Source organism: Leuresthes tenuis, unplaced genomic scaffold, assembly GCF_036924035.1.
Source record: "Leuresthes tenuis unplaced genomic scaffold, fLeuTen1.0.hap1 SCAF_4, whole genome shotgun sequence".
NCBI lineage: Eukaryota > Metazoa > Chordata > Actinopteri > Atheriniformes > Atherinopsidae > Leuresthes > Leuresthes tenuis.
The window spans coordinates 23490214-23505689 of record NW_027325358.1 but is presented as its reverse complement, the minus strand read 5'-3'; the positions used below and the strand labels follow the sequence as shown (position 1 = coordinate 23505689).

The window sequence follows — 15476 nt, the reverse complement described above, 5'->3', positions numbered from 1 at the left end:
TCATAGTCTTGTTTATTTATCCATAGCATAGTCTTGTTTGTTTTTTCCACAGTTTAGTATTTTTTTATATCCGGCTCAGCCGCGTCCTTTGCTCTTGCCTTGCTTTTTGTTTGGAATAAACCTTGTTTCTTGAAGTTCTGCATCTGGGTCCTCCCTCCGCACCACGAACCCTGACACTGTTAATCTCAGGGTGTAAGAACCACATTTTTAAGTCTGGTAAGGAGAAGATGTCCTGAGACGTTAAACCTCAGTACTGAAAGAAGATATTCTCATGTATGTCAGCCCAGCGTGACATAACTTGGTCAATTAAAAATTGTATCTTCTTTCGATACAAAGTTGGCCACACAGTTTTAGGAAGCAAACAGGAGCACCTATCAGATAAGTTACTGTTTTGATGGGCGGTCATTATTGCCCGAAACGGGGAGCCTATTTTAAGAAGGCAGGTCACAAAATTGTGGCGTCGTTTATAGACCAGAGTTTGACGGCAACAAGTGTGAGTCTCTGGTTTCGTGGAGTCGCCTGGTACGGACTGAACCCTGGCATGGAATACAATTTATAAATTCAACAGGATTATTGTGGGACCGTCCAGGAGAAATCTGCCCAGTTAGATTTCAAGTAAGATTGTAAGATTATTTTTTTTCATTTAGCGCTGTCGTTGTGGCAGTTTAACTATCTTTCAGTTCACAGATCCTCTTGCACTGGCGCTATTTCTGTGTCCTCATGGGCAGAACCGTTTACCCAAAGCGATTTTTTTTATGGTATACCGAAACAAGATTTGTTAAATAACTGGTCCTGCAGCATTTCTTGTTTGCCACAATTTTGTTAATTTCACACTGTTGCAATAATAGGATTTTTTAAATATGTATATTATTATCATATCACAAAGAACAGTCTTAGCGAACTACTAACTGCATTTGTTTCGTTTTCAGAACTCTTTATCTCTCAAAGAGAGTGCATCATGTTTTAGATGACTGATTGGCTATCTATGTTTGACTATACTTCAATTTTTTAAAACTAAAATCTTATTATTTCTGCAGTGTTTGGTTCTCATGGGCTTATATAAAAAGTTGCTCACCCCCTTTTTTTATTTCAGGAGAGATGGAGAAGAATTTCCCATCAACACCCACTGCTGTCAACGCTCAGGAGTCATGCTCTGCCCTGGAGGGACCCGCTTGTGCCTCCTCCAGACAAATTCCTCCTTCACTTGGGTCCAGTAACCCCTCTGCTGCTCTATCTCAGCATGACAAATCACTATCTTCATTAGATCCTAGGAATTTAGAAGATTCGTCTCCGCCATCCACACATACCGTCTCTAAACCGGTAGACCCTCTCCCATCTTTAGATAAGTCAGAGACCATACCCCCTGCAGAATCTTCTGAGTCCACATCTAAAGTGGTTTCCTCCAAACCTCCCACCCCTCCTCCAAACAAGGCATCATTCCTTACATCTTCTAATATCTCGACCCCTAAATTGTCCAAAACTTCTTCTGAGCTCAGATCTGCTTTCTCCATGTCAGCCAGCTCAGCCTTTAACACGGAGACAGATCTCCCTTCTTCCTCTGCAGCTGATCCGCCTGCCTTCAAAAAACGCACCTTTGCTTCTGTGGCCAAGCGGGTGATAATACAGGAAAGACTTAGAAAAGCAGAGGAAGAGGATGCCGATGAGGATGGTGAGAACGCCTTCACTTTGAGTTAAAGATGAAATGACACATTTTGAGTTTTAAGTTAATGCCATGTCGAGGTGTTAAGCCTGGTGCTTTGTTTTACGGTGTCTTTACACATGTGGCAGAGTAGCACAAACATCAGTCAATGGGCCAGAGTAGAAAATCATTTAAGCGATTTGGGTTCCATTGGAAAACAACTTGAGCTGTACTTTTGTGGGAAAAATTCCCCTTGAAATAATTTGCCTTAGTTTATGCAGCCCTGTGCTGCTCATCTGGCCAATCAGTGATTGCTTTGTGTTTAAATAGATTGCACAGATCTAATCTTTACATATAACACATTTTTTTAATAGGACAAGCAGGTGAAGAGCACATGCAGACACTTGAGTAGAAACAAGCTAGTCTGTTACTTTGGTCCAGACTGAAATAATGAGACAAACTACCATCAAATTTTAACCAAAGCTGCAGTTCGACATTTACAGTTTCCCTTTTAATGAATTGTCAGAGCAACTGTTGGATTTGAACATTTTGGCAGAGATATCTAATTCCCAGGTGATTTGTCACACTAACTTTGGCAATACTTGACTGTTACCATCAGCGGAGGGTTCTTGTATATCATGCAGCTACAGGTATGATTAAGTGAATTTAATTCACAGATTTGTGAAAGCTTTTCACAAAACAATCAAAACATTGTTGTTAAACTTAATGAAATGTCCACCATATTTTGGTCAAAATAGCAAAAATATACAGACCAAGACTTCCCTTTTCAACCATGAATTTACAGCTCTGTTCATAGCAGATGGTTTTGGTGTGAGTGACTCAACTAAACCCTTTTGTGGAATATGTCTTCATTGAGATCTGACCTACCGCTGAAAAAGTACCTCAAATAACCCTCAAAGCATGTTATTAGCTGTAATAATTATCCGTAGTAGTTTGTTTATATTTCCCTTGCCTGCTCTTCTTCACAGTTGGCATTGATCACTCTTTTAGACACAATCATGCTGTGGGTCATGCGTTGAACTGCCTCAGCTTGGTAAAACACACATCACATATAGAAAAGCTGGCCAAGCGGCAGGTTCATACTCCAGTCGAAAAATAATTTGATCATTTCACTTTCACATAACGGCTCGATAGAGCTTAAACTTCTTTGTCGGCCAACTACTGTGGGCATTTCACCAATGATTGTTTTTGTTACAGCAAAGCTGCTGCTGATGCATTAAATGACAATTGGCAAACAGAACCTTCAGCTTCTGACTGCGAAAAAAATAAGAGGGCCTATTACTTGTCAGATAACCTGGTCAGGATATAACATTAAACTGTACTCAGCATAGATAGTTAATTTCTTTTTTAAGTTTAGTGAACTTAAAAAACTTAGCTGCGGGTGCACATTTGCTGTTAATTAGAAAAGCAAAAAACAAGAGCAAGTTTTTTAACTTCCCACTTCCGAGGTACAGCGGATTATTTTAATCTTTAAATTGAGTGGAGATATAGATCAGAAGTTTGAATGATTTAAGGCATGAAAAAAAGTAAAGGTCTCACTTTAGACTGAAGTATGAACTAGCAAATCTTTGCATGCAAACAGTTAACCTACTAAAGATCTTACATTGCTGTTAACTGCTATTAACAATTACTGATTCATCTGATCATGCTCTTTTTCCCTCGTATTACCATAGATGCCTCTTTTATTTTCTATTTAGTTATCAGAGTAACTGTCATGATTAATTTTTCGTTTAAACTTTGTGATCTTTAACTGACACTATGTTTCAGAGCTACTGGAAAGGAAACTTACAGCAGCTGCTGATACTGCTGTGCATGGGAGATGGTGACATTTAAAGTGAAGAGGTCGATCCCTTTTGCTTAAAGGAGGCTGGAGATAGAAACCGTTTCAAAGGTTTATGTAATCAACAAGTATTGCCTTCACCTGATCTTGGTGTTGCTTGACCTCTTGGGGTCTTGTCACAGACTGCTGGTATAAACAGGCAGACATGTTAAAAACGCACATGCTCTCACATCTACCCCTCCTATGAATTTTTAGTTCTCTTCAAGTTACAAGATATGTTTCAGGTGGGATTTAATCACCATGGGCTGTAAATTCGATAAGTCAATCATCAGAAAATCAGTGCTCAGTTGCATTGCTTCTCAAGTCATGTGAATAACAAAGTACAGTTGCTTTCAGTTCGCAGATTTTACATAGCAGAACATCATATGGTCTTTATCAGGCCTTCAAATTATGAATACACAACCTCAGATGAACAACAACACATATTACAACATATTACATGGTGTGATTATTTATTTAACAAAAAATACGTCAAAATGCGGAAGCAGTGCGTGGAAAAACTAAGTAACCCCTTATTGCTTCCATCCATATTTAAATGTGTCTGATTAATTGATCACCAGCAAATGTGATCACCTCTATGAAAACTGGTGTGTATCAACCACATGCTAATGAGGAAAGACATCAGCAATGATCCAAACAGTTCCATTATTGTACAGAGAGAAAGATTTTTCACAAGTGGAAAACATACAAGACAGTGAACGTCCCAGCAAGTTCATCCCATGGACAGACTATTCAGGTCTCAGTTAGCATGTTTAACGTTGAAGTTCATGACAGTATAACAAGAAAAAGGTTGCAAGTAGAAATCCTCTTCTTTCTTAAAAAAAAAAAGGACATGGCAGCAGTATTGGGTTGGAAAAGTTGCATCTGAACAAGCCAGAAGACTTCTGAAACTATGTTCTTTGGACATACAAGACCAATGTGGAAATGTTTGGTGAAAGCCGTTCTCTTCCCTGAAATGTGTCCTTGTGGTATTCCTTCATGTGGGCAGACACAGCCAATTATTACGTTTAAAGAAGATGCAACCTCTTTTGATCATGAAAGCGAGTGCATGTGAAGAGTAAAATTAGTAACAGTGATGGCTGCATTGTTAAAAACAATCTTTTTTACTCCCAACTATGATTGTTTTCTAATCCTACCAAGGCCATTCTTATTTCTAACCCTAACCAAGTAATATAATTTTATAAAGGCAACCAGAAGTAATAAAGTTTCATCAAAACATGTTGCGCTTGGAACCAATATAACCAGCAAAATTGTGTCCACAAAGGTGACTGTCACATTGTAAAAATAATGTATTTCAGTCCTAACTATGATTAGGTTTTCTAAACCTAACCAAGTGACCTAAAAAAAACTGTTTAGATGACAAAAAAGCTTTTGTAACATGTTGTTGTGTTATTGATTAAACATATGTTAGTATCAATCTCATGTTACCCAAATGCCCATGTAAACGAAAGTTCCGAATAACGTCTCCTCTAATGTAGAAATGGTCATAAGAGTCATATTTTCCTTCTGTCTCTTATAGCGGCGATACTTTACAGAATGCCATAAATTATCCCAAACACATCAGTAAATTTACAACAAAAAAATGAAAAGCATCAAAGATAGAAATCCCCGAATCAAAGAACTCAACCCAACTGAAATGTTGTGGCAGGACCTTAAGACAGCCTTGCATCATATGAACAGAAGCAAGGCTGTAAAAACAGCCATCCAGAATTCCTCAACAACAATGTGAGAAACTGAAGGCATCAATCAGAAAAGGTTTACTTCAAGCTATTGCTTCTATAGGTGATTCTATAAGATATTGAGGGATGTAATCATTTTTTTATCACACAGGTTAAGCATTTTTGCTTAGATTTTCTGAAATGAATTACGACATGTTGTACTATGACATGTTGTTCTTCTTCTGAAGTTATTTTTGAGACTTTATAAGGACCAGAGGAGTTTTTTTTTTTATTTCATGATGTCCTGACACATAAAACCTTTGAATTGTAAGATGGTATACTTTCTTTTTTAAGTGTCCGCATAATGAAGAGAGGATATTATGAATCCGTTTATTCAAAATGGGTATTTGATAGACTGATTCCTATTAATATTTACAGGCATACTCTTGTGTTTTGGTAGATGAAGAGCCAGAGGAAGAGTTGAGTGTGGAGCAGTTGGAGGAGAAGGCAAAAGGTGGTGATGCCCAAGCTCAGACCAGGGTGAGTAAAAGCACATGCCCAGACCAGGACTTTGTGTTGTTGCCAGTCCTGCTGGCTGATTCAGTCTGAGTTGGTGGGAGGGATTTTTTTAAATGTCTAGTGAGGCAGCTTCAAAATTTTCAAGCTATAAGAGCTCACCTAAGTAAAGACAGAGTGTGTATGTTAGTGAAGAATGCATCACATCAGCTTTAACAGGGAAGATGGATTTGGTGTCCTACACATTATAACAGATACGCACCATTGCTGACTCTTTTGTAGTACCTACAGGCTGTGACAAGACTTAATTAAAAATATTTCTAGTGTGTAGTGGGTCTGTATTAATAGCACTATTGCAGAACCACTTCAAAGGAAGACACATCTCACCCCCCACAAAAGCAGACATTTGATATTAACTGTGTCAGAAGGAAGTTTCATAATTACAGTTAAGATTAGAAAACAGTCACTTGATATGTCACTGGAGCTTCAGCTGCCCCTGTTTGTCAGCCATAACAGGAACACTGACAGCAAGAGAAACAGAGAATGATGGATCCTGTAGTCATTTGTCTACATAGGGACGCCTTATGCGACGGGAGCTTCTAAACTGGATATGCCTTTTACCACAGAAGTACTGTAGTAAAACCAGTGAGCGTTAAGATGCATCACAACGGGCTCTGGAAGCACAAGTCATAGCTGCATTTCATTTTGGAATATCATGAACACCACAAACTAAATTTTATTATACATAAACCTGAGCAATGATTTGATGTTCTCAAAATATCAGCAAATCAAAATGAACTGCATTAACTGGGAATATGTTATGCAAGTGAGCGTAAACCAACATGGATCAATCTAATAACATTAAAGATTCTTATGTACCACATGTAAGCTGGGTAATTGATGGATTCAGCTCAATGAAAATCTTTGTGTCATAAAGTGAAATAGTTTCCTGTACTTTCTATCTAACTTTTATGCTTTTATTGCAAACTAATTTTTCTACAGCCCTGTTTCACAAAAAGAAATGAGAGTTAGTGTAAAATGTAAGAGATGTAGAGAATATGAAGAGAAGCCTTTGATTTCATTACAACTCTAAATGTGATTGCTAAAAGCTACTAATCTTGACAACAAGATATTTCTTTAAGTTGTTTTTTCATTGTATATGCTTCATTTGTGCACGTTATTCATTTTTGAATGTGCATTTGCTTTATCGCTATGCAACCAGAGACTATATAAGGAAATAACAGATGCAGTGTCTTCATGCACCATAGTCTCACACCAGAGTTAGAAATAGCTATATTGGTCCAAAGTGCAAAACATAAAAGTTCCAAAAAGAAAAAAATGCTGTTGTTTCAGAATCGACGAGTAGCTCCCCAGTGTTGGACACTTGGATGGAGGACATGTGTAGACTGTGGTGCTCGAGTTTCATGATGGTATTGAATGCGAAACTGAAAACAACAAACAGCATTCCGACGTAGGGGGCGTTATGCTCAAGGTGTCTAAAGTGCCCCAGTCTCTTTGGTGAGCTGCAGAACAAGTCTCTCTGAAGATTTCAACAGCATGGCTGTTTGAAAGCAGGTGGGACCCGTACCAGTGATATGTTAAAGATGTCAGTACTTACACCAACAAGATGACAAGCAGTTTCTCAGTACAGCGCCATACATATTATCAGACTGTGCAGCTTATCATCACTGCTACGAATAATGAGATGTCACATGGAGGCAGGGTTGACTTCAGAGCTGACTCTGTCCTGAGGAGGTCAAATGTTGTGGGTGCTCATGCTTTGGTAGCCCATGGTGGACCTGATGGCTTGGCATGTGTTTCTGCTGTTGTTGAGGTGTCTCTCCAACAATAACAACTTTCCGTCTTGCTGTGTTGATGTCTGGCCAAAAGGTGCCATTTATGGCCCTTGATAAAGTACTCGCATCTCTATTCACCCAGTTTTTCTTTTTTGGGGGGAGTGAGTTTATTGTCATTGTCAACATGACATCTTCAACACATTTACTGCAGTGTGATGTCACTAATGATTCCTAAAGACTGATGTGGCTTTCCCAGATGTCAACATCTCTGAACATCTGCCATCTGCCATCTGCTTAGGTTATCCCTAAGCAACAAGCCCCATTAATGTCAACATGCAGTCCTCCTCTCCTCCTCTTATCTGAGTCTTGTGTTCTAGACCCATTGAGGCTCTTTGCTTGAAATGTTTTGATAGAGCCAGATCTCTGTATAGATGTGGGCACAACAGTCCCTAATTCCTTCATTGTCTCAGCCTTAATCTCCATCCATCCATTTTATTCTCCTTCTACTGGACATTGTCCAAATCTAGGCTGAGAAGAGGAAATCTTCTAAATCCAAACTGATTTACTGTCTGTCCTATCTTTCTGGGTTAATTACACTGGCTGCAGTGACTTTTAGCTTTGTTGCTGTGACTGTCTGGTTAAAGATGGTCTGACTGTCTGCTACACTTTAGCCTCTAAAAAGATAAATACCCAGTCACAATAGCAAAGCACCATTGCAATAACAAAAGTGACAAAAGTGGCTTTTTTATCCCTACGCTACCCTTTTCCACTTCATTGGGCCTTGGAGACATTTGTCTCGATGTATTTGCTTGTTTTGTCACTATGTTTTCTTTAGTTTTTTTATTTATGCTTTTTATTTAACATTTTCTTTTTATCTTCTGTGTATTGAATTTTCTTCTGTTTAAGTGTACGCTTGATTGTACTTGATTGGTCATGTGACAGGATATTAGGGTTTAAAGTTAGGGGGGTGAAGGGAAGAAAGCTAGATGTTTTTCCATTATTTCCGATTTGTGATTTCAGCTGCTTGTTAGTTCATGCCTTAATTGTTCTATTTTTGATTCCACGATGTCCCACATATTTTAATGGATAATAAGTAAGGACTGAAAGCAGGTCAGTCTGACAATCAGACTCTTACAACGGAACCTTGATGTTATAGGATGTTTTAAAAAGTTGTTTGAAATCGTATCGCTGAAATAGGTCAGGCCTTCCTTGGAAAATATGTCAGTGTATGTTGTTCCAAAACTTGTGAAACAAGGTATTTCTGAGCTTCAATGATGACTTAACCGAAGTGCAAGTTACTGATGCCATGTGCACGAGTGTAACCTCATTTTAAGCGTTAGAAGCCTGAAGACTTTATTTATTCTATGTTCATTTTATGTCATCCTTGGAAAACTGTTCAAAAGAAAACACACGGTTTCCACGTTTCCTTGAGCCCAGTTTTTCATTCCTTCCACAGCGTTTAAACCAGTTTGGAGGATTTACATCTGAACTGCTCAGCCTCATGAGGATTTTTCTTTTCATTAGTGTTTTTGAAAATAGAATCATATCTTCTTTGTCACTAAAAGTCATTAATGCTTTTACCCCTCCACTGTATTTCAGCTCGGTCAGCACTACTTGATTCTGGCTGAAGAGAAGGACACGGAACTGAATAATCGCCTGGCTGTTAATTGGCTGATTAACGCAGCTAAACAGGGAAGAAAGGGTGCAGCGAGAATGCTGCAGCGCTGCTGGATCCAGAGAAAAGGTTAAAGTTACTAAATTCACTACTTGCATCTTTGCACCTGTCTTTATTTGTCTTTATGTTAGCAGTTCAATAACTGTCTACCATCTTGGACCAGGAATCACCCCAGAGAATGAGGAAGAAGTGCGCACATTGTCAACCGAGAGTAAGTTTGAGCTGGCAGTCCGCAAAGCAGCCATGATGATGTACTGGAGACTCAACCCAGACAAGAAGAAGAAGGTGGCTGTATCTGAGATGCTGCAAAATGTCAGCCAGGTCAACGGTGTGCCAGGTAGGAGGCCCACTCACTGACATGTGAATAAATATGCCATCAATGCCACATAAAGTATGTTTTGCACTGTGTGGTGCAGTACAGACTACTCAAAGTGTTGCAGCATGCTGTGATACATTAGCCCCATTTGTTATTTCAGTGTTTGCGGCTGTCGATGTTAAAAGTATCACATTACAGACAGGCACTCAGGGAACTGTTTGGAACTCACTGGTGCTGTGATCATTCCTCTTCAACAGGGGGCACTGCAAACAGGATTCCTGTTCCAACTTCAGGCCAAACCCAGAAAGTGTTGGAGAGCATGATCAGCAATGACTGTAGGTATTCAAAAAGAGTGGAAAAAGAGACACAATATACAGTAAATCTTTTCTATAACTGCACGCTTTGTGTCCTCCCAGCCAATAAGCTTGTGGACCTGGATGACTTTGTTGAGATGACTAAAAAGTATGCACAAGGTATTGTCCCATCGGTTCCCAAGAATGGCAGCCAGGCCAAAGGCAAAACTGAAACACCGCCTGAGAGTAACTGGGAGGTAAAGATACCCTGTTAGCCAGGATGGAAATAATCTGTCATCATCAAAAGACAGTGACTTGGATTCTTGATTTTAAAAATTTGATCAAGCACAGATATGAGATCATGAATGTGTTTGTGACTGTTTTAAAGCACAAGACTGAGCTGGTCCAAACAGGATACAAGAAGCTCCACAAGCATTCTTGGAGTTTTGACTGTAGTGGGATGTTGGACACGGGGCATACGGGTGCTATTAAAAAAGCCATGGACATGAAGTCGCGGTTGATGGTATCCTAATCTTATGTCATTTTTAATCGTCTTGTTACTTTGTATGCTTGTTCATGTGTGGATCCACCTTTGTATCTGTGCCTTTTCGCTTCAGATGCTGCAGTATCCACTGCATGCACTTATTGAGATGAAGGAGCACCTAATTGACTGGGCATCGCGGGCTGGTGTCCTGTGGCTGAGCACCATCATCCCCACCCATCACGTCAACGCCCTCATTTTCTTCTTCATCATTAGCAACCTGACGGTTGACTTGTTTGCTTTTGTTATCCCTCTGCTTGTCTTCTACCTCTCCTTCATCTCCATGATCATCTGCACTCTGCGAGTTTTCCAAAGCAGCAAGGTGAATGTTATTAGCCCTTCTGAGAGCTTTGGTTAATTTTGTGATGGAGATTATATAGCATGTAATGTAAAATGCCATTTTTTTTCTACACATATTCCACAAGTTCAAAACATATAAACGCGGATTTAATACATGATTTTTCTAAGGTTTTACTGACAATTTAAAAGAAAATTACTCTTGATGTGGCAAATTGATGGACTTAGGCTAATGAACTATAGGCATCATTTAGAGTCAAGCCCTAGCAGGGCTGAGGAGGAGTGCTGGTTTGATGTTTGTTTCAGTTTAAAGGCGGACTGAAAATTGGCTCTCAAACCTGCACCCTGTTTCATCTCAGGCACTAAAAAAAGAAGATTGTGGCTTTCAAGAAGACCATGAATTTTATTGGACAAGTACTCCACAGCTTAGTCAGCCAGCATAGGCCTTAGGATGACTTAATAATGCGGAGCTCCCTCTTGAACAAATAAAATCAGATGAAATTCTAACAAAGAGGCCATTAGATATTCATAAGTAGGATATGATATAAGTATAGATAATGTCTGAAAATCTCTCCTGTTTTTCTTCCAGACTTGGGAGAACTTCAGAGCTCTGACTTCTTTGCTGACACGTTTCGAACCTGGCCTTGATGTGGAGCAAGCAGAGACCAACTTTGGCTGGAACAACCTTGAGCCATACCTGTATTTCATCTTCTCTGTATTCTTTGTCATTTTTTCCTTCCCTGTTGCTGACAAGAAATGGATTCCTTGTTCTGAGCTCTCCACCATAGCCATCTTTTTCACAGCAGTCAGCTACAGAAGTCTCAGCCCAACTGCTGCAGCATATGCACGCCGGGCAATGTTCATCGAGGTATAAAACATGATCGATTTAAGGGGAACTCCGGTATTTTTAAACCTAGACCTTATTTCTGGCATGAAGTACGTTTATCTGCCTCCAAATAAGGCATTATCTGTCTTTATTTCACCAATACTTTAAGACGAATGAATGAACGAACGCGTACTATTGCCCTGTTAGCACATAGCTACTGTTATGTGGCTACTTGCAGCTAAAGGAGAGCTAACGGAGAGAATTCTACACACACATCTACTGGGACGACTTCATTGACACCTATGGCTGCAGCACAGCTCATTCACTCCGGTAAGAACGTCCATCTTACTCAAAGTCATCATTCACATTGTCAAAATTTGATAAATATCCTGCCATGTTGCACAAAATTAGCAGTAGCAAACTCCGTGTGAAGTTAGCTGACTGTCACAGAGCAAGGAGTAAATAAACTGTGCTCCAGGGGGGCGTGTGGATGAAGTGGTCCCAGTAGAGTGCCTGTGTAGAAATCCCTCCGTTAGCTCTCCTACAGCCACAAGTAGCCACATAACAGCACCTATGAGCTAACAGAGCTATAGTACACGTTCGTTCATTCATTCGTCTTAAAGTATTGGTGAAATAAAGACAGATAATGCCTTATTTAGAGGCTGTATTGTCCTTGCCCCGTTAACTTCATTATATGGATCGCGAGTTATCTAAATAGCTTCCGAAGGACGCCGACTTTCGCCAAACTGTTCTCGGTGAGTAGATAAATGTATTTCATGCCAGAAATAAGGTCTAGGTTTCAAAATACCGGAGTTCCCCTTTGATGTGGCGCTGGGATAGGTTTTTAAACAAGATGAGATAAGATAAACTTTATTGATCCCACAGTGGGGGAAGTTCACAATTACAGCAGCTCAAAGAGATGGGGTGCAAATTGTGCATATGTTTTGTGTCTTCTATATTATATTTATATACATGTGAAAACACATTTATATCTGGCAAAAATACGATTTATACTTGTAGAGTTTATCCTTACATGCAGACACCACAATTTGATTTGTACTTTAACTTGTTTTGACTAATTCAAATATGTAATATAATAACCTGTATATAATAACCTGTGTCAGGGTATGCAATAATGTTTCAAAGACATTTTACATAGTTTTCTCTCTTCAGTGGGCCAAAACATGCAGAAACATGGCCTTTTTTATGTATTTTATTGAGACTACTAATGGAGCAAAGTAATTTTCTTATCAACATATTATTTTATTACAAGATTTAATATGAAGGAAATCGATAATCTTTTTTCAATTCAGGTGGCATCAAATATGTGTTGCCTGACCCAGTTACTGCCTCAAAAGATGACGATGCTTCGCTTCCTGGGACACACCTTCACCACTTTGCCACTTGGGGAATCTGTGGTGCTGAAGCTCAGTCTCCCCTGTCTTCTCTATGTTTACCTGTTCTACCTGTTCTTCAGGTGAGTGGAGCATGTTCTGTTCGACACACTGACCATTTCTATCATAATGATCAGTGTTAAGCAGTATTAGCACTCCTCTCTGCCTTGGTTCTATACGTTGTGCCAGAAGTAGTTCAAGTGTTTTTTATCCTCCCCTGTCCCTCTTTTTTCTTCCTTTCAGTATGGCAAGGACACGTGGTTTCCGGGGAACTTACTGCTTTTTGATTCCGTACCTTGTGTGCTTCATGTGGTGTGAGTTCTCAGTGGTCCTCCTCCGGAATTCCTCTGCTGTGGGCTTAATCCGCACTTGTGTAGCTTACTTTCTCTTCCTGTTTGCACTGCCTGTTCTGGCATTTGGCCTCGCCATCATGCTCTTCATCCAGCTCTTCAAGTGGTTCCTCGGGCTGGAACTGACAAAGATGATTGTGACCCTGGTGATATGTGCGATCCCTGTCACCCTGCGGCTTTGGACACGCTTCAGCACGTCTATTCTGGATGTCTTCCGCTCACTGACACACCGCGGCCCAGTAAAGGTCATATTGCTCTGTATATCTATGGTAATCCTGTTCTTCTCGATCTATGTGTACCACGCAGAGGGACAGAAGGTGTACAACTCTACCATGACCTGGAGCCAGTATAGCCAGGCTTGTGGGCCCCCTTCCTGGGAAAAAAAAGGCATGGCCCACACACAGATCTTCTGTAGTCACCTGCATGGACACAGAGTCACCTGGGCTGGGCGTTTCAAGAGCGTCCGTGTTTCTGAAACAGAGAATGGGGCACAGTCTGTTATCAACATGCTGCCGGTGTTCATGGGAGAGTGGCTGCGCTGCCTGTATGGTGAGACGTATCCCGTATGTGAGCCAAAAAATACTACATTTGCAAACCCAACAGCCTCAGAAGTACCGACCAGTTCTGCGTCGTCCACTGTTCCACTGCACATGCTGCTTCAAATGCAGGAGGAGGAGGAGTTGTGTCAGCTCAAGGCTCTGGCCAAACACACCTGCCATATTAAGCGCTTTGACAGCTATCAATTTGAGGTGACAGTGGGGATGATCTGGAGTCCAGAGGACCCAGCCAGGGACATAATCCTGATGGCCAGCCATGAGTTTAGACAAGTTCTGCTAAATCTGAAACCTGGAAATATGGTGGAATTTAGCACTAAACTGGAGGGCCGTCTGGGATCAAGAGCGCCAGCCTTTGAGCTGAAGGCTATCCATTGTCTAGATTGTGTTTCTTCGCGGCTGACTGGAGGCAGGCAGGTGAAGATAGAAAGAGACTGGAGGCGTACCACAATGAGGGCTCTGAAATTTGCCTTTGATTTTTTCTTCTCACCTTTCTTATCTGCAAAAATCCATGCCTGAGAGGAAATACAGGACAGGAAAGATGGCTGAATTTATTATGACCTGACAGAATCTTGTCAAGATGTCAGTCTTTTTTTTGTGATGTGATTATCATGAAATTATTCAGTTTTAAAGTATGGTTTACATTTTGACTGAACATAGATCAAGAGATTTTGTGTGGAGATGTCTCACCCTGGTAATGTTGAAGTTTACAAAGATTTTACTCAGATTTTACTTTTCATAGACAGCAGTTTAGTAGAAGGTCAGCCGATCATATCCAAGGATGCTTATGTTGGTGGTACCTAATGATTCTGTTTGGCTGAGATACCACAGTTCACAACTTTGGTTTCAAGCCCATTACCACAGCATTTTGCTTTCAACTTTTTTCTTGGTTTTTGATGTCGTCTTTCTGGCCTCTTTAACCTGACAAAAGAAATTGTTTGTACGGCATTTGAAGTGCAGACTGTGACCGTTAACTGTGAGCTTTAAATGTCCAGTCATTGAAGTCTCCAATTTAATTGGAGAAAATTAACATCATGAATTTTATGTCAATTTCTTACATTTTGTCAAGAAATCTTTGCAGGCATAGAATGAGTGCCTTCCTTTTAGCTTCCTTTTAGAAGAGTTCTGCTGGACCTTTATTGCAGCTGTTTTCAGTTGTTGATTTTGTTTTTTTTTATTATTATCATTTTTATTGGTCTTTCTGCCTTTAGTTTTGTTCTCAGCAAGTGAAATGAGTTAAGTTATGGTCTTTTACTGAGTCATCCCCCTCAGAATACTTCTTTACTTGTAGGACTATATGTATAAATATGTGGAGGCGATTTAATGTCTTAAAGTTATTGCTGTTAAAACGTGGTTCCACAAGCTATTGAATTATGGAGAATACCTAGTTTTTTCACCCTGCTTTTGGATTTTGGCCTAGTTTTTCTTTAATAAATGGTGGTCTGGTGTAATATGTCATGTGTTGCTGTTCATTTAGCTTGTATTTACCTAATCTTAAGATCCTGCGATTTGAAAGAGGGTGTATCTTTTTTTTCTCATGACTGTCACCCTCCTGAGGCGCGGTCTTCACTTAGCATGAATTGGTTTTATTTATTATTACTTTGCTTCGCCATTGAGAGGATCCTGCATGTACACCGGAGCTGTTTGTAGTAGATATCCAGGTGCTTTTTTGACATTGCTAAGCTCCCCACTGTCCTCTTTTCTGTTGCTGTTTTTTTAGTTTACCAAACTGTCTGGCGACACCTAATGTTGCTGCTAGC

The 15476-nt window shown here is 40.0% G+C and overlaps 1 protein-coding gene across 1 annotated transcript; it reads left to right on the top strand.

Annotated features, from left to right (window-relative positions):
- Positions 1–493: 493 nt before the first annotated feature.
- Positions 494–14405, top strand: wfs1a (Wolfram syndrome 1a (wolframin)). The gene is made up of 12 exons (XM_072383848.1): positions 494–615; positions 1094–1669; positions 5619–5698; positions 9070–9214; positions 9309–9482; positions 9719–9796; positions 9878–10011; positions 10143–10277; positions 10372–10617; positions 11182–11460; positions 12732–12895; positions 13056–14405. Exons 2-12 carry the CDS (start codon positions 1099–1101, stop codon positions 14233–14235), a joined length of 3186 nt encoding a protein of 1061 aa, XP_072239949.1. The 5' UTR covers positions 494–615; positions 1094–1098; the 3' UTR covers positions 14236–14405.
- Positions 14406–15476: the final 1071 nt, after the last annotated feature.